This window comes from Oncorhynchus masou, chromosome 2 (assembly GCF_036934945.1).
Source record: "Oncorhynchus masou masou isolate Uvic2021 chromosome 2, UVic_Omas_1.1, whole genome shotgun sequence".
Lineage (NCBI taxonomy): Eukaryota > Metazoa > Chordata > Actinopteri > Salmoniformes > Salmonidae > Oncorhynchus > Oncorhynchus masou.
Genome location: NC_088213.1, coordinates 22,099,605 through 22,118,498, shown reverse-complemented (window position 1 = coordinate 22,118,498; position 18,894 = coordinate 22,099,605). Strand labels below are relative to the sequence as shown.

The following is an 18,894-nucleotide window of genomic DNA, read 5'->3' as shown; positions in this document are numbered from 1 at the left end:
ATGGAAACCATAATGAACCTTTCTTATTGACAAGTTCACGTAGTGCCTCCCCATTCCACGCAGTTTTGTTTTGTGCCTAATGAACACAAACGAGGCACCATACTGGATTTGACTGTTTTAGTGTCACTAATATATTTACATAAGCCTCTTCATCACCTTTTGGACATAAGAACCAACTGTATAATTTATCAAAGCTGATATGATGGAAAATAGAGGAGGAAAAGTTGACCAATTGGCCTGAAAAGTCATAGCTTGGCCAACCATCAGTCTATCTATTGGTTGATTAACTTTCCTTATAGATACGGAATATTAAATTGAATTGCCTCAAAGCGGCGGTCTATTAAATTTAGTCTAAATAAGATGACAGTTGAAGGTCTTTTCCGGGCTGCCTTGCTGATAAGGAAGGAGGAAATCTTAGTGGCATGACACTGATTACCAAATCAGACCCAGGTGACTGCAGGAACTGCCAGCAGCAGAGTTGGAACCAGAGAGTCTATGTTTAGAACAGAGTTTGAGGGGAACAATATACATGTTAACCATGGTGCAGCTAAAAAACAGCCCACGCACCATTCTCCCATTCATCTGACTGATGGAAAGTCAGTTGCACAGGGCTCCCAAGTGGTGCAGCGGTCTAAGGCACTGTATCTCAGTGCGAGAAGCGTCACTACAGACCCTGGTTCGATTCCAGGCTGTATCGCAACCGTCCGGGATTGGGTTTCCCATAGGGCGGCGCACAATTGGCCCAGTGTCATCTGGGTTTGGCCATTGTATGCCGTCATTGTAAATAATAATTTGTTCTTAACTGGCTTACCTAGTTAAATAAAGGTTACATTCAGCGTTGATTAGCACTATACATCGCTCTGAGGGGATCACTTACGAGGCAGATTTGGGTTCATTTAGACTCTCTAAATGACTAGCAACATTTCATGCCCTTTCTGTATGACTTTTGTATATGATTGATTTACAACTAGTGTTTATGACTTGTAATAACTGGTGATTCTGCTGTGGATGTTGTAGAGGAAAGATGAGCAGATCCAGGTGATAGGTAACCTGAAGAACATCTCCATGGCTTCCAGCAAGCTGCTCCTGGCAGCCAAGTCTCTGTCTGTAGACCCTGGGGCAGCTAACGCCAAGAACCTTCTGGCTGCTGCTGCAAGGTACCTACCGTACACTGCCCTCTATGTGGGCTCTCACAATACCACACCTGTTGATTGGTTATTTATTATGTCTTGTTGGATTTAGAACAGGAGATTTTCCACCCACTGTTCATTCCAGTTTTGCAATGTGTTACAAAACGCTTATGCCAGGGCCAAAGCAATGGGAGGTTTCACTGTGCCGTAGGAAGGGACAAGGCTTTTGATGTGACACACATGCACTTCTCAATCTCACACCTCCAGTGTAGCTCCACTTCACAGCAGAAATGTCCTCCTAGGTGGTAGATGAAGTGCTGTCTCCCTTCAGGCTTGTGGAGGCTGTTAATTTCCTGTCTGGTAATTGGAAGGTTAAGAGGCAGGTGTGTGACTGAAATGTCTGACTGGCCCACTGAAGCCTGCTGGAATTCTGCTGAAAAAAGAGCGAGAGAGGGAGGAGGAGGGGAGAGACCAGAGGGACCCCCAGAGCACAATATTAGATTTGGAACCAATGGAGCCTGGGACCTTGTGTTTGTGTAATGGAGCTGAACGCTGGTCTAAGTGGCTCTTATTTTGAACTTCTCTCGCCCTCTCTCTCTCGGTTTCTCTCTCTCTCGGTTTCTCTCTCTCTCGGTTTCTCTCTCGGTCTCTCTCTCTCTCGGGCTCTCTCACTCGGTTTCTCTCTCTCGGCTCTCTCAGGCTCTCTCTCTCGGGCTCTCTCACTCGGGCTCTCCCCTCTCTCACTCTTCTCCCTCCCATCCTGTGTTTCAGAGCAGTGACAGAGAGCATTAACCAGCTAATCACATTGGCCACACAGCAGGCCCCGGGACAGAAGGAGTGTGACAATGCCCTACGAGAGCTGGAGGTACCATCAACATCAATAGCTAACATCAATAACATTAGCTTTACTGATAACAGCTGTGGTCATAGTGGTGGTAGCAGGAGTGTTAGTTGAAGCAGTAATGGTGTTAGTAAAAGCAGTGTCATCTGTAGCAGCTGTTATGAGAGATTGGATAGTAGCGTCATTAGATTGGGTTATGTTAAATGTATAGATTATGGGAGTGCTCTAGGAGAATGTTTTCATGTTGCTCATTTAAGTTGTATCTATAATGGGTTCCTTTTGGTTTTAGTTAAATTAGCAAGTTCCCTTGTAGATGTTAAGAGATGTTTTCCCTCTCCCCTCAGGCGGTGAAAGGAATGTTAGCCAACCCCAACGAGCCAGTCAGCAACCTCTCCTACTTCCACTGCATCGAGAGCGTCATGGAGAACTCCAAGGTAGGGAGGGCCATGACCCTGAGCGCTGCTGAAAGAGCAAGCAATAACCACAACCTCCAGACAGATGGAAACTAGTAGAGATGGAGAGATGGGAGGGAGAGCAGAGAGAGGGCGGTGACCTGCCTGGCTGAGGAATGCTACAGCTTAATCCCTCCCTTCTGCTCTTTTCCTCTGTTCCCCCTCTTCTTCCAGGTCCTGGGAGAGTCCATGGCTGGCATTTCTCAGAACTGTAAAACCGGGGATGTGCCAGCGTTTGGGGGCTGTGTGGGACTGGCCTCCAAGGCCCTGTGTGGGCTCACTGAGGCTGCAGGACAGGTTAGGACATGCTACGAAGTACCTGCTCTGGACCTACCAGACATACTGTGTGTCAAACTGTGTGAATATGTCAGCACCCTGTGTGTGCTCTGCTTGAGCTAGGGAGTGTTGTGCTAGTGTAGAAAGAGAGTAGTGTGGACTTCTGTTTTTCCACCACTGACCATTTCTGGGTTTTCCCTTACTACATCAATATACCACACATGAGTAAAGCTCTGTCCATCTGTGTGTCGACCAGATGCTGTGTTCAGTAAAAAGCTGCTATTTAAGCTGCTAACATTGTAGCCTACCTGTTTTCTGCTACTAAGGGGGCCACGTCTGGTTCTACAGTATGTTGAAGTGTCTCCTCCTGTCCTCTTTCTGCAGGCCTCCTACCTGGTGGGCGTGTCTGACCCCAACAGTCAGGCAGGGCATCAGGGGTTGGTCGACGCCATCCAGTTTGCACGAGCCAATCAGGCGATCCAGATGGCCTGTCAGAACCTGGTGGATCCGGACAGCAGCCCCTCACAGGTCAGTTGGGACATAATAACACAGGTTTGTTTGGTTTGAATTGTTTACTAACTAGTCACCTTGGGTTGATTTGAAGAGTCTATTGAAATGAGATGTTTATGAGCCGTCAGCTGTTCCCTCTGTCATGTTTATCTCTTGTCATCTACTTTAGAAAAATCCCGAGCTGCTGATTTGTTTGTTGTTATCCTTCATCTGACGTGTTGTGGTTCATCTGTCTAGACATCCGGGTTGCCTCCCACCACGTACCAATGTTCCCATTTAGGGTATGGCTTTCTGAGACTGTTATGGTGGGTGTTTTCAGGTGCTGTCGTCTGCCACCATCGTAGCAAAGCACACATCAGCTCTTTGCAACGCCTGTCGCCTGGCCTCCTCCAAGACAGCCAACCCCACAGCCAAGAGACACTTTGTCCAGTCTGCCAAGGAGGTGGCCAACAGCACAGCCAACCTGGTCAAAACTATAAAGGTAAGACTGCAGACTCCAGTGAGGTTTTTTACTGATAGACTGGCTCATTATGTGTATATTGACCTGTGTTTCTCCATTTCTTTCCCTCCAGGCTCTGGATGGTGATTTCTCTCAGGAGAATAGGAACACGTGTCTGGTGGCCACAGCTCCACTCATAGAGGCTGTTGAGAACCTCACAGCGTTTGCATCTAATCCAGAGTTTGCCAGCAGCCCTGCTCAGATCAGCAATGAGGTACGACTACACACTTCTGGCCCTTTCTAAACATGGTGCTCCGTTCAACTTGTGTGAAAGTTGAAACCTGATTTTGAACTCTGTGAGACAAACTGCAATGACATTGTGGGTGTAGAAAAAGTTTACTTTCAACAGTTTATTTTTCATGGTTGTCAGGGAGATGTTAATCTTTCTTTTGTTTGTTTATGTGCAGGGCTCTGCCGCTCAGGAGCCCATCCTCCAATCAGCTCGCTCTATGTTGGATAGCTCCACCCACCTGCTGAAGACTGCACGTTCACTGGTTATTAACCCCAAAGACCCACCCACCTGGTCGGTCCTGGCTGGCCACTCTCGGACTGTGTCCGACTCCATCAAAGGTCTCATCACGGCCATCAGGTTAGCACAGTGACAGCACTGCACCTCTTACTGGCCTGGACATGGACAACTGTTATAACTAATTAAGTTGTGATAAGCAGTTATAATAACCTTCAGAGATTGGACAAGACCATAATCTACATCCTTTATCTCTGATTGTCTGATTTGGCTGTTGATCGGCTTACTCATGGTTTGTTAGAATTCACCATCTCTCCAGATCTCTCTGATCCTGTTGGATGCCTGCTAGCTGACATAGATAAACATGCTCTATATATTTATTTCATCCTCTTTCCCTCTCTCTTTCTCTCTCTCCGCCTCTCAGGGACAAGGCTCCAGGCCAGAGGGAGTGTGACTACTCCATAGATAACATCAACAGATGTATCCGGAACATTGAGCAGGCCTCGCTAGCCGCAGTCAGCCAGAACCTGGCCAGCAGGGATGACATCTCACTGGAGGTAATGATCGTTAATGAGACACTACACGCTCTGCTGACCCACAGGCAACCCCCCCCTCTCTCATTCTCTCTCTATCCATCCTCTCTCCCTTTACCCATCTCTCTCAATCTCTCTGTCCGTTAGTGGGGTACAGATCTTTGATCAGGTCTACTGCTAATTGGGACCAACTTCCATTTGAATGAGGTTAAAAGCAGTTTGGACAGGGAGCGTCAGAATTGCCACAGAACCACAACATGCCTTGCATAATGACCAATGTTGAAATGATTTTACTCTGATCAATCCCATCAGGCCTTGCAAGAGCAGCTGACGTCCACAGTGCAAGAGATTGGATACCTAATCAACCCAATATCTACAGCCGCCAGAGGGGAAGCTGCCCAACTAGGACACAAGGTAACTAGTTGCAGCATCATCACTGTTACCAATACTAGGTCTATATCACCTGTCAGGGGCAGTCAATAGCTGCGTTCCAGGTTTTTTAAATTTTATGATTACCTGGAACGCAACAATAATCAGTCTGACACATTAACCTCTGACCCATGACCCCTTTCCATCCCAGGTGACCCAGCTGGCGGGCTACTTTGAGCCTCTGATCAGGGTGTCGGTGGGCGTGGCTTCCAAGCTGCAGGACCATCAGCAGCAGATGACCTTCCTGGACCAGACTAAGACCCTGGCAGAGTCCGCCCTGCAGATGATCTACGCAGCCAAGGAGGGAGGAGGAAACCCCAAGGTATGGAACAATATGGGCGATAGGGCCAAAATATCATGTCACAATATTTTTCTAATTTATGTCAGTATTTGACAGTATTTTGAAGTATCTGAGTAATACAAGTTCTAAACCTGTTTTATGAGTAGTGTTTTTAATGGGCTTTTTCCATTATATTTGTTTTATACTCAACGAGAACAAAACTGACTGAAGTAAAACAACTTTCATTCCAACTCTCCATGTATTTAGCACTGTATCAGCACATCGTCATAGACCGTATTGTAAATATCCATACGGGTATGTGGATCCATACCTTGAAATAGGATGTATGGCCCAACCCTACCCCAGGGTGAACCCTCACACTTAACAGGACTTTGGGTCTTTGAAAAAACACTATCTAAAGCCTACTATCATTGCACTTTACAGCAACTTTACTTGATTGGATTTATAAATCACTCAAAGTGCTTTATAACACAAAGGGGAAACTCCACCTCATCTTTATGGATTATGAATATAACCTATTCAGTTGCTAATAACTAATACGTATGTTGTTTGAACAATAACTAATAGATGCACTTTTCTAAGTTTAACTTAGGAAGTGAAGAGACTTGTAGTCTAACAGAGACAGTTGAAGTCAGAAGTTTACATACACCTTAGCCAAATACTTTTAAACAAAGTTTTTCATCATTCCTGACATTTAATCCTCGTAAAACTTCCCTGTCTTAGGTCAGTTAGGATCACCACTTTATTTTAAGAATGTGAAATGTCAGAATAATAGTAGAGAATTTATTTCAGCTTTTATTTCTTTCATCACATTCCCAGAGGTCAGAAGTTTACATACACTTAATTAGTATTTGGTAGCATTGCCTTTAAATTGTTGAACTTGGGTCGAACAGTTCAGATAGCCTTCCACAAGCTTCCCACAATAAGTTGAGTGAATTTTTGCCCATTCCTCCTTACAGAGCTGGTGTAACTGAGTCAGGTTTATAGGCCTCCTTGCTCGCACACTTTTTCAGTTCTGTCCACAAATTTTCTATGTGATTGAGGTCAGGGCTTTGTGATGGCCACTCCAATACCTTTACTTTGTTGTCCTTAAGCCATTTTGCCACAACTTTGGAAGTATGCTTGGGGTCATTGTCCATTTGGAAGACCCATTTGCGACTAAGCTTTAAATTCCTGACTGATGTCTTGAGATGTTGCTTCAATATATCCACCTAATTTTCCTCCTCATGATGCCATCTATTTTGTGAAGTGCACCAGTCCCTCCTGCAGCAAAGCACCCTCACAACATGATGCTGCCACCCTCGTGCTTCACGGTTGGGATGGTGTTTTTGGCTTGCAAGCTTCCCACTTTTTCCTCCAAACATAACAATAGCCATTATGGCCAAACAGTTCTATTTTTGTTTCGTCAGACCAGAGGACATTTCTCCAAAAAGTAAGGTCTTTGTCCCCATGTGCAGTTGCAAACCGTAGTCCGGCTTTTTTATGGCGGTTCAGGAGCAGTGGCTTCTTCCTTGCTGAGCGGCCTTTCAGGTTATGTCGATATAGAATTAGTTTTACTGTCAATATCAATACTTTTGTACCTGTTTCCTCCAGCATCTTCACAAGGTCCTTTGCTGTTGTTCTGGGATTGATTTGCACTTTTCACACCAAAGTACGTTCATCTCTAGGAGGCAGAAGGCGTCTCCTTCCTGAGCGGTATGATGGCTGCGTGGTCCCATGGTGTTAATACTTGCGTACTATTGTTTGTACAGATGAACGTGGTACCTTCAGGTGTTTGGAAATTTCTCCCAAGGACGAACCAGACTTGTCGAGGTCCAAATTTATTTTTTTAGGTATTTTCTGTTTTCTTTGGATTTACCCAAGATGTCAAGCGAAGAGGCACTGAGTTTGAAGGTAGGCCTTGAAATACACCCACAGGTACACCTCCAATTGACTCAAATGATGTCAATCAGTCCATCAGAAGCTTCTAAAACAATGACATAATTTTCTGGAATTTTCCATGCTGTTTAAAGGCACAGTCAACTCAGTGTATATTAACTTCTGACCCACCGGAATTGTGATAGTGAAAGAATCTGTAAACAATTTTTGGAAAAATGACTTGTGTCATGCATAAGGTAAATGTCCTAACCGACTTGGCAAAACTATATTTTTGTTAACAAGAAATTTGTGGAGTGGTTGAAAAAAAGAGTTTTAATGACTCCAACATAAGTGTATGTATCTATGTCTGTATGAAGGCGTCCCATACCCATGATGCCATAGCGGAGGCTTCCCAGCTGATGAGGGAGGCGGTGGATGACATAATGGTGACCCTGAACGAGGCTGCCAGCGAAGGGGGTATGGTGGGAGCCATGGTGGACTCCATTGCTGAGGCCATGGGCAGGGTGAGTGGGGTTGACGGGGAGCAGGATGAGTGGGGTATGGTGGATTCCATGGGCAGGGTGAGTGGGGGTGACGGGGGGCAGGATGAGTGCGGTGTGGTGGATTCCATGGGCAGGCTGAGTGGGGGTGACGGGGGGGGCAGGATGAGTTGGGTATGGTGGATTCCATGGGCAGGCTGAGTGGGGGTGATGGGAGGCAGGATGAGTGGGGTATGGTGGATTCCATGGGCAGGCTGAGTGGGGGTGATGGGGGGCAGGATGAGTGCGGTATGGTGGATTCCATGGGCAGGGTGAGTGGGGGTGATGGGGGGCAGGATGAGTGCGGTATGGTGGATTCCATGGGCAGGGTGAGTGGGGGTGATGGGGGGCAGGATGAGTGCGTTATGGTGGATTCCATGGGCAGGGTGAGTGGGGGTGATGGGGGGCAGGATGAGTGCGGTGTGGTGGATTCCATGGGCAGGCTGAGTGGGGGTGATGGGGGGCAGGATGAGTGGGGTATGGTGGATTCCATGGGCAGGCTGAGTGGGGGTGACGGGGGGGCAGGATGAGTGGGGTATGGTGGATTCCATGGGCAGGGTGAGTGGGGGTGACGGGGGGGGGGGGTGATGGGAGGCAGGATGAGTGCGGTGTGGTGGATTCCATGGGCAGGCTGAGTGGGGGTGATGGGGGGGCAGGATGAGTGGGGTATGGTGGATTCCATGGGCAGGGTGAGTGGGGGTGATGGGGGCAGGATGAGTGCGGTATGGTGGATTCCATGGGCAGGGTGAGTGGGGGTGATGGGGGGCAGGATAAGTGCGTTATGGTGGATTCCATGGGCAGGGTGAGTGGGGGTGATGGGGGCAGGATGAGTGCGGTATGGTGGATTCCATGGGCAGGCTGAGTGGGGGTGATGGGGGGCAGGATGAGTGCGGTATGGTGGATTCCATGGGCAGGCTGAGTGGGGGTGATGGGGGGGGGAGGCAGGATGAGTGGGGTATGGTGGATTCCATGGGCAGGGTGAGTGGGGGTGATGGGGGGCAGGATGAGTGCGGTGGTGGATTCCATGGGCAGGCTGAGTGGGGGTGATGGGGGCAGGATGAGTGGGTATGGTGGATTCCATGGGCAGGCTGAGTGTGGGTGACGAGGCAGGATGGGGGGCAGGATGAGTGGGGTATGGTGAATTCCATGGGCAGGGTGAGTGGGGGTGACGGGGGGCAGGATGAGTGCGGTGTGGTGGATTCCATGGGCAGGCTGAGTGGGGGTGACGGGGGGCAGGATGAGTGGGGTATGGTGGATTCCATGGGCAGGGTGAGTGGGGGTGACGGGGGCAGGATGAGTGGGTGTGGTGGATTCCATGGGCAGGCTGAGTGGGGGTGATGGGGGCAGGATGAGTGGGGTATGGTGGATTCCATGGGCAGGCTGAGTGGGGGTGATGGGGGGCAGGATGAGTGGGGTATGGTGGATTCCATGGGCAGGCTGAGTGTGGGTGATGGGGGGCAGGATGAGTGCGGTATGGTGGATTCCATGGGCAGGGTGAGTGGGGGTGATGGGGGCAGGATGAGTGCGGTGTGGTGGATTCCATGGGCAGGCTGAGTGGGGGTGATGGGGGGCAGGATGAGTGGGGTATGGTGGATTCCATGGGCAGGGTGAGTGGGGGTGATGGGGGCAGGATGAGTGCGGTGTGGTGGATTCCATGGGCAGGCTGAGTGGGGGTGATGGGAGGCAGGATGAGTGCGGTATGGTGGATTCCATGGGCAGGGTGAGTGGGGGTGATGGGAGGCAGGATGAGTGCGGTATGGTGGATTCCATGGGCAGGCTGAGTGGGGGTGATGGGAGGCAGGATGAGTGCGGTATGGTGGATTCCATGGGCAGGGTGAGTGGGGGTGATGGGAGGCAGGATGAGTGCGGTATGGTGGATTCCATGGGCAGGCTGAGTGGGGGTGATGGGGGGCAGGATGAGTGGGGTATGGTGGATTCCATGGGCAGGCTGAGTGGGGGTGATGGGGGGGGGGCAGGCTGAGGATGGATGGGGTATGGTGGATTCCATGGGCAGGGTGAGTGGGGGTGATGGGGGGCAGGATGAGTGCGGTGTGGTGGATTCCATGGGCAGGCTGAGTGGGGGTGATGGGGGGCAGGATGAGTGGGGTATGGTGGATTCCATGGGCAGGGTGAGTGGGGGTGATGGGGGCAGGATGAGTGCGGTGTGGTGGATTCCATGGGCAGGCTGAGTGGGGGTGATGGGGGGCAGGATGAGTGGGGTATGGTGGATTCCATGGGCAGGGTGAGTGGGGGTGATGGGGGGCAGGATGAGTGCGGTATGGTGGATTCCATGGGCAGGCTGAGTGGGGGTGATGGGGGGCAGGATGAGTGGGGTATGGTGGATTCCATGGGCAGGGTGAGTGGGGGTGATGGGGGCAGGATGAGTGCGGTGTGGTGGATTCCATGGGCAGGCTGAGTGGGGGTGATGGGGGCAGGATGAGTGGGGTATGGTGGATTCCATGGGCAGGCTGAGTGGGGGTGACGGGGGGGGGCAGGATGAGTGGGGTATGGTGGATTCCATGGGCAGGCTGAGTGTGGGTGACGGGGGGGGGGCAGGCAGGCTGAGTGCATGAGTGGGGTATGGTGAATTCCATGGGCAGGGTGAGTGGGGGTGACGGGGGGCAGGATGAGTGCGGTGTGGTGGATTCCATGGGCAGGCTGAGTGGGGGTGATGGGGGGCAGGATGAGTGGGGTATGGTGGATTCCATGGGCAGGGTGAGTGGGGGTGATGGGGGGCAGGATGAGTGGGGTATGGTGGATTCCATGGGCAGGCTGAGTGGGGGTGACGGGGGGGGGGGCAGGATGAGTGGGGTATGGTGAATTCCATGGGCAGGGTGAGTGGGGGTGATGGGGGCAGGATGAGTGCGGTGTGGTGGATTCCATGGGCAGGCTGAGTGGGGGTGACGGGGGGGGCAGGATGAGTGGGGTATGGTGGATTCCATGGGCAGGGTGAGTGGGGGTGACGGGGGGCAGGATGAGTGCGGTGTGGTGGATTCCATGGGCAGGCTGAGTGGGGGTGATGGGAGGCAGGATGAGTGCGGTATGGTGGATTCCATGGGCAGGGTGAGTGGGGGTGATGGGAGGCAGGATGAGTGCGGTATGGTGGATTCCATGGGCAGGCTGAGTGGGGGTGATGGGAGGCAGGATGAGTGCGGTATGGTGGATTCCATGGGCAGGGTGAGTGGGGGTGATGGGAGGCAGGATGAGTGCGGTATGGTGGATTCCATGGGCAGGGTGAGTGGGGGTGATGGGAGGCAGGATGAGTGCGGTATGGTGGATTCCATGGGCAGGGTGAGTGGGGGTGATGGGAGGCAGGATGAGTGCGGTATGGTGGATTCCATGGGCAGGCTGAGTGGGGGTGATGGGGGGCAGGATGAGTGCGGTATGGTGGATTCCATGGGCAGGCTGAGTGGATGATGCAGCAACACCGCTCCATGTTGTAAGAATGGCAATGAGAGGGATAGAGAGTGCTTTTGCCTTTATCAGTTGCATTGTAAAGATTCAATATCTTTGGCGGTGTAGGAAGAAGAAGCCTCGAATGCTGAAACCTCTTGTTGCATCTCTCTCTCAACAAGTGGTCTGGGCCAAGCTGTAGTATCTGACGTGCTGTGTTTGTCTCCAATCTGCATCTATGCTGCGGTTTATGTCATTTTTATTTGATTTATCTGTTATTTTACCTGGTGTATTTTACACCGGTGTTAACACCCCTACTCTCACGATAAGTGCCATGGGATCTTTAATGACCTCAGAGAGTCAGGACACCCATTTAACGTCCCATCCAAAAGACGGCACCCTACACAGGGCAGTGTCCCCAATCACTGCCCTGGGGCATTGGGATATTTTTTTAGACCAGAGGAAAGAGTGCCTCCTACTGGCCCTCCAACACCACTTCCAGCAGCATCTGGTCTCCCATCCATGGACTGACCAGGACCAACACTGCTTAGCTTCAGAAGCAAGCCAGCAGTGGTATGCAGGGTGGTATGCTGCCTGGCAAAAATCATTCATGTACATTCCTATGAACGAATGTGTCTGACTTGAATAAATGGGGATAATCTGTTGAGATAATTTGCTGAGAAACAGTGTTCTTTAACCGGCATTTGTAGTGGAGGTGAATTACAGGATTTAACATAGTGGATTCCAGTCTATCACTATTATCGTCAGTACACATTCCAGCCAGCGTGACAGAAGCATCCATGTGGGAACCATTTGTGTCTTACTCTGTGTTGTGGTAAAGTGTCTGACATCATAACGACGGGTGTCTAATAAGTGACAGTATATTTACAGACTGATATGCTAATGATGGATTGGAATGAGCTAATGTGCATATTCATGATCATATTCTGAAGGTGGATACTTTGCCAGGAAGACGTTAGTAAGGAAGTATGTCAAAACAGTTCAGTATGACAAGAGAGAGTTGATAATGCAGGTTGAATAAGCGTTGTATGTTTGATTTAAGGGTTGTTTAAGGGTTGGTTTTTAGTTAGAATAAGGTTTTGTATGTTTGGTTGAAAAATTGTTGATTTTTGTATTTTGGGGGGGGGGTTAGAATGTTATTTATTTTTTGACGTTTGAATGAGGGTTTATTTTTGGTTGAATAAGGGTTTTCTATGTTTGTTTCCTCTCAGCTGGATGAGGGGACCTCTCCTGAACCAGAAGGATCATTTGTAGACTACCAGACTACCATGGTGAAATACTCCAAGGCCATTGCGGTCACCGCCCAGGAAATGGTAAATTAGATTCAGATGGAAATACCTATTTATTTTTGTTTAACAATTTATCTCTAGAGCGATCAATCAATATAATTGTATTTATAAAGCCCTCTTTACGACAACATTTGTCACAAAGTGCTTTGCGGTAACATTAAGTGTGAGAATTATCCAAACGTCTTGTTTCAGGACTCAACCCCTATTTCTTCCTGTGGACCACAAGTCATCCACAAACGTCCTCCAGCTCTGTGTTGTATAGTTTTCTCTATTCCTTTCAAGGATTCAGGAAGTCTGGTGTTAATGTTGACTGGTCTCTCTGTCCTCTAGATGACCAAGTCTGTGACGTGTCCAGAGGAGCTGGGGGGTCTGGCCTCTCGGGTGACCACAGACTACAGCCAGCTGGCCCTGCAGGGACGTCTGGCCGCACACACTGCAGAACCCCAGGAGGTATCCAAACACTACAGTCAATCCCATCCATCTATCCACCCATCTCTATTGTCCCAATTTGACTACTATGTCACTCTAATCTGCTTTCTACTCAACAAACCTGGTACCAGAATACAAGGATTCAAATGTACAACCAGAGAGATTAATTAAATCTTTATTTTGTCACCTTATTAGGTTAGTATTAAGTTATGTCTTGGGTTGATTGGTGTCTTCTACGCTGGTTCTGTCTCCCTCCAGATTGGTTTCCAGATCAAGGCTGGTGTCCAGGAGCTGGGTCACGGCTGTATGTTCCTGGTGCAGAAGGCTGGAGCGCTGCAGATCACCCCCTCAGACAGTTACACCAAGAGAGAGCTCATAGAGTGTGCCCGCACCGTCACAGAGAAGGTACTGTACTGTAGGACAGGTCTTCCATCCCAATAAGGGGTCACATACCTGGTTTACCATACACCTTCCTTTTCAACTCTCATCAATCCAATAAGTCAATTGGAATGTGAGTTATGAAAAGAAAAATCATCTTTGAAAATAAATTACATTTTCGGTTGTTGAATTGAAATAGAAATGTAACCTGAAAACTACTACATAATATCTTGGCCTGCCGACAGGGTCCCCACTGCAACTTTAAAGGAAGGTCTCGTAGTACTTGTGTGACACCATTCCAGTTGACTTTAAGGCCTCCGGTAGAGCCAGGGTCTCCAGTCAGTCCTGTTTAATGATACATCAGTATTCCACTGGCACTAAATGAATACAGTCAGACATGTCAAACAAAGAGCAGTGTAAAGGGACATACGCCAATAATCTGCTTTGAGGTATTCTGTGTTTCTGCTGTTATCACAGATCATCCTCCGAGGAAGGAATGCTTTATGCTTTTCCAAGGACATTGCTAAAGTCTTTGTGTGAATGTGGTAGAATTTTATTGGCTCTGCTTTAAATTTCCATGTAGGGAAATGGACAGATATTCTCTCTCTGTCTCTGTGTCTGTCGCTCTCGCTGTCTGTCGCTCTCGCTGTCTGTCGCTCTTTAGCTGTCCGTCGCTCTTTAGCTGTCCGTCGCTCTTTAGCTGTCCGTCGCTCTTTAGCTGTCCGTCGCTCTTTAGCTGTCCGTCGCTCTTTAGCTGTCCGTCGCTCTTTAGCTGTCCGTCGCTCTTTAGCTGTCCGTCGCTCTTTAGCTGTCCGTCGCTCTTTAGCTGTCCGTCGCTCTTTAGCTGTCCGTCGCTCTTTAGCTGTCCGTCGCTCTTTAGCTGTCTGTCGCTCTTTAGCTGTCTGTCGCTCTTTAGCTGTCTGTCGCTCTTTAGCTGTCTGTCGCTCTTTAGCTGTCTGTCGCTCTTTAGCTGTCGGTCTCTCTCGCTCTGTCGGTCTCTCTCTCTCTGTCGGTCTCTCTCTCTCTGTCGGTCGCTCTCTCTCTCTCTGTCGGTCGCTCTCTCTCTCTCTGTCGGTCGCTCTCTCTCTCTCTGTCGGTCGCTCTCTCTCTCTCTCTCTGTCGCTCTCTCTCTCTCTGTCGGTCGCTCTCTCTCTCTCTGTCGGTCGCTCTCTCTCTGTCGCTCGCTCGCTGTCTGTCGCTCGCTCGCTGTCTGTCGCTCGCTCGCTGTCTGTCGCTCTCTCGCTGTCTGTCGCTCTCTCGCTGTCTGTCGCTCTCTCGCTGTCTGCCGCTCTCTCGCTGTCTGCCGCTCTCTCGCTGTCTGCCGCTCTCTGCGTCGCCGCTCTCTGCGCTGTCTGCCGCTCTCTCTCGTGTCGCCGCTCTCTCGCTGTCTGCCGCTCTCTCGCTGTCGCCGCCGCTCTCTGTCTGTCGCCGCTGTTCTGTCGCCGCTCTGTCGCTTGTCTCGCCGCCGCTGTCTGTCGCCGCTGTCTGTCGCCGCTCTCGCTCTCTGTCGCCTCGCTCTCTTCGCTCTCTGTCGCCGCTCTCGCTGTTCGTCGCTCGCTCTCTGTTCTGTCGCCGCTCTCTCTCTGTCTGTCGCCGCTCTCTCGCTGTCTGTCGCCGCTCTCTGTCTGTCGCCGCTCGCGCTGTCGTCGCTCGCTCTCGCTTTCTCTCTGTCGCCGCTTCTCGCTGTCTGTCGCTCGCTCTCGCGCTGTTCTGTCGCCGCTCTCGCGCTGTCTGTCGCTCGCTCTCGCTGTCTCTGTCGCCGCTCTCGCTGTTCTGTCGCCGCTCTCGCTCTGTCTGTCGCTCGCTCTCGCGCTGTTCGTCGCTCGCTCTCGCGCTGTCTGTCGCTCGCTCTCGCGCTGTCTGTCGCTCGCACTCTCTCTGTCGCTCGCTCGCTCTCTCTCTGTCGCTCGCTCGCTCTCTCTGTGGCTCGCTCGCTCTCTCTCTGTCGCTCGCTCGCTCTCTCTCTGTCGCTCGCTCGCTCTCTCTCTGTCGCTCGCTCGCTCTCTCTGTCGCTCGCTCTGTCTCTCTCTGTCGCCGCTTATTAGGTCTGTCGCTCGCTCGCTCTTCTCTCTGTGGCTCGCTCGCTCTCTCTCTGTCGCTCGCTCGCTCTTCTCTGTCGCCGCTCGTCTCTCTGTCGCTCGCTCTCTCTCTGTCGCTCGCTCGCTCTCTCTCTGTGGCTCGCTCTCTCTCTGTCGCTCGCTCTCTCTCTGTCGCTCGCTCTCTCTCTCTGTCGCTCTGTCGCTCGCTCTCTCTCTGTCGCTCGCTCGCTCTCTCTCTGCTCGCTCGCTCTCTCTCTCTGTCGCTCGCTCGCTCTCTCTCTCTGTCGCTTATCGCTCTCTGTCGCTCGCTCTCTCTCTGTCGCCGCTTCTCTCTGTCGCTCTCTCTCTCTGTCGCCGCTTCTCTCTCTGTCGCTCGCCGCTCTCTCTCTGTCGCCGCTCGCTCTCTCTCTGTCGCCGCTTCTCTCTGTCGCTCGCTCGCTCTCTCTCTGTCGCTCGCTCTCTCTGTCGCCGCTCTCTCTCTCTCTCTCGCTCTTCTCTCTCTGTCGCTCGCTCGCTCTCTCTCTCGCCGCTCTCTCTCTGTGGCTCGCCGCTCTCTCTGTGGCTCGCTTCTCTCTGTGGCTCGCTCGCTCTCTCTCTGTGCTCGCCGCTTTCTGTCGCTCGCTCTCTCTCTCTCTGTCGCTCGCTTCTCTCTGTCGCCGCTCTTCTCTGTCGCCGCTCTCTCTCTGTCGCTCTCTCTCTGTCGCCGCTCTCTATCTCGCCGCTCGCTCTCTCTCTGTCGCCGCTCTCTCTCTGTCGCTCTCTCTCGCTCTCTCTCTCTCTGCTCTCTCTCTGTCGCCGCTCTCTCTCTGTCTGTCGCTCGCTTCTCTCTGTCGCTCGTTCTCTCTCGCTCGTCGCTCGCTCGCTCGCTCGCTCTCTCTGTCTGTCGCTCTCTCGCTCTGTCGCTCTCGCTGTCTGTCGCTCGCTCGCTGTCTGTCGCTCTCTCTCTGTCGTCGCTCGCTCTCTCTGTCTCGCCGCTCTCTCTGTCTGTCGCTCGCTCGCTTCTCTGTCGCTCGCTCGCTCTCTCTCTGTCGCTCGCCGCTTTCTCTCGCCGCTCGCTCTCTCTCGTCGCCGCTCTCTCTCTGTCGCTCGCTCGTTTCTCTCTGTCGCCGTTTCTCTCTGTCGCCGCTCGCTGTCTGTCGTCGCTCGCTGTCTGTCGCTCTCTTCGCTGTCTCGTCGCCGCTCGCTGTCTGTCGCTCGCTCGCTGTCGTCGCTCGCTCTCTGTCTGTCGCTCTCTCGCTGTCTGTCGCTCTCTCGCTTCTGTCGTCGCTCTCTCTCTGTCTGTCGCTCTCTTCTGTCGCTCGCTCTCGCTGTCTGTCGCTCGCTCGCTCGCTGTCGTCGCTCGCTCTCTCTGTCTGTCGCTCGCTCGCTCTGTCTGTCGCCGCTCTCGCTGTTCTGTCGCTCGCTCTCTCTCTGTCGTCGCTCGCTCTCTCGCTGTCGTCGCTCGCTCTCTGTCGCTGTCTCGTCGCTCGCTCTCTGTCTGTCGCTCGCTCTCGCTGTCTGTCGCCGCTCTCGCGCTGTTCGTCGCCGCTCTCGCTGTCTGTCGCTCGCTCGTCGCTGCTGTCGTCGCCGCTCGCTGCTGTCTGTCGCTCGCTTCTCGCTGTTCGTCGCTCGCTCTCGCTGTCGTCGCTCGCTCTCGCTGTCTGTCGCCGCTCTCGCGCTGTCTGTCGCTCGCTCTCGCGCTGTCTGTCGCTCGCTCTCGCGCTGTCTGTCGCTCGCTCTCGCGCTGTCTGTCGCTCGCTCTCGCTGTCTGTCGCTCGCTCTCGCGCTGTCTGTCGCTCGCTCTCGCGCTGTCTGTCGCTCGCTCTCGCTCTGTCGCTCGCTCTCGCTCTGTCGCTCGCTCTCGCTCTCTCTCTCTCTGTCGCTCTCTCTCTCTCTGTCGCTCGCTCTGTCGCTCGCTCTGTCTCTGTCGCTCTCTCTCGCTCGCTCTCTGTCGCTCTCTCTCTCTCGCTCGCTCTCTGTCGCTCTCTCTCTCTCGCTCGCTCTCTGTCGCTCTCTCTCTCTCGCTCGCTCTCTGTCGCTCTCTCTCTCGCTCGCTCTGTCGCTCTTCTCTCTCGCTCTCGCTCTGTCTCTCTGTCGCTCTCGCTCGCTCTGTCGCTCTCTGTCGCTCTCGCTCGCTCGCTCTCTCTCTCTCGCTCTCGCTCGCTCGCTCTCTCTCTGTCGCTCTCTCTCTCTCTGTCGCTCTCTCGCTCGCTCTCTCTCTCTCTGTCGCTCTCTCTCGCTCTGTTTGGCGCTCTCGCTCGCTGTGTCTGGCGCTCGCTGTGTCTGGCGCTCACTTTGTCTGGCGCTCGCTCTCTCTGATTTGCCAGATATTCTCTCAGCTGAGTAGGTAGCATAGGAAATAAGTGTGCCATGAAGCTGTCATTTTGACTGGACGGGTTCTCTAGTCCCGATGGTCTGCATCTGATATGGATAGACATTAGACCAACACATCAATACATGTGAGAGCACTGCAGTGAAAGAAAACAAAAGGACACAAGAAAACACACCGACAGTCAAACCAACTCCCTTTCTCTGATCTTGCCCCAGTGTCAATGGAGGCTGTGATCTGTGATTGTTTGTTTGTGGCTCCTACAGTAGTCCTCAGTGTGTGTTGTCTCTGCTTGTGTCTCTCTGGATGTATCAAACTGAGCAGTTTGACTGTGTCTGTCACCCCAGGTGTCGATGGTGCTGTCGGCCCTACAGGCTGGTAATAAGGGCACTCAGGCCTGCATCACAGCTGCCAGTGCTGTCTCTGGCATCATCGCTGAACTGGACACCACCATCATGTTCGCCTCCGCTGGCACACTCAACGCAGAGAATGACGAGTCCTTCGCTGACCACAGGTGTGTGTCACTACAAGAATAGTAATGAAACAAAACTTTGAATAACTGGAGACATTTTGTTAGTCACCACAAGGTCGTGTGCTATTTCTAGGGGGTTTAGAGTTATAATTAGTGTTAGGGTTAGAATTACATTAAGGATTAGGAGCTAGGGTTTAGGTTTAGGAGCTAGGGTTAGGGTTAGCTAGGGTTAGGGTTAGGAGCTAGGGTTCGGTTTAGGGTTAGGAGCTAGGGTTAGGAACTAGGGTTCGGTTTAGGGTTAGGAGCTAGGGTTAGGCGCTAGGGTTAGTGCTCGGGTTAGTTTTAGGGTTAAGGTTAGGTTTTTGGGTTTGGGTAAGACGAACCATCAAACAGGCAACACGTCAATACAGAACAAAGATGATGATTACCAGGACTTGAACTCAAAACATGTGCGGACCAACTGGCAAATGTCTTCATTGACATTTTCAACCTCTCCTTGACCGAGTCTGTAATACCTACATGTTTCAAACAGACCACCATAGTCCCTGTGTCCAAGATAGCGAAGGTAACATGCCTAAATGATTTGAAAGGCTGGTCATAGCTCACATCAACACCATCATTCCAGAAACCCTAGACCCACACCAATTCGCATACCACCCCCAACAGATCCACAGATGACTCAATCTCAATCGCACTCCACACTGCCCTTTCCCACCTGGACAAAAGGAACAC

At 51.7% G+C, this 18,894-nt stretch overlaps 1 protein-coding gene across 2 annotated transcripts in view; it reads left to right on the top strand.

Annotated features, from left to right (window-relative positions):
• The window catches only part of LOC135556954 (talin-2-like), a 134,870-nt gene that overhangs the window by 90,825 nt on the left and 25,151 nt on the right, over nucleotides 1–18,894 (top strand). For both annotated transcript variants that reach the window (XM_064990339.1, XM_064990340.1), the window contains 16 exons: nucleotides 1,018–1,157; nucleotides 1,902–1,995; nucleotides 2,316–2,405; nucleotides 2,598–2,720; nucleotides 3,084–3,227; nucleotides 3,529–3,690; nucleotides 3,782–3,922; nucleotides 4,116–4,297; nucleotides 4,599–4,731; nucleotides 5,020–5,121; nucleotides 5,288–5,458; nucleotides 7,672–7,818; nucleotides 12,459–12,560; nucleotides 12,867–12,986; nucleotides 13,224–13,370; nucleotides 18,038–18,204. In XM_064990339.1, coding sequence (XP_064846411.1) covers nucleotides 1,018–1,157; nucleotides 1,902–1,995; nucleotides 2,316–2,405; nucleotides 2,598–2,720; nucleotides 3,084–3,227; nucleotides 3,529–3,690; nucleotides 3,782–3,922; nucleotides 4,116–4,297; nucleotides 4,599–4,731; nucleotides 5,020–5,121; nucleotides 5,288–5,458; nucleotides 7,672–7,818; nucleotides 12,459–12,560; nucleotides 12,867–12,986; nucleotides 13,224–13,370; nucleotides 18,038–18,204 — 2,165 coding nt within the window. The remainder of the gene's footprint in view (nucleotides 1–1,017; nucleotides 1,158–1,901; nucleotides 1,996–2,315; nucleotides 2,406–2,597; nucleotides 2,721–3,083; nucleotides 3,228–3,528; nucleotides 3,691–3,781; nucleotides 3,923–4,115; nucleotides 4,298–4,598; nucleotides 4,732–5,019; nucleotides 5,122–5,287; nucleotides 5,459–7,671; nucleotides 7,819–12,458; nucleotides 12,561–12,866; nucleotides 12,987–13,223; nucleotides 13,371–18,037; nucleotides 18,205–18,894) is intronic.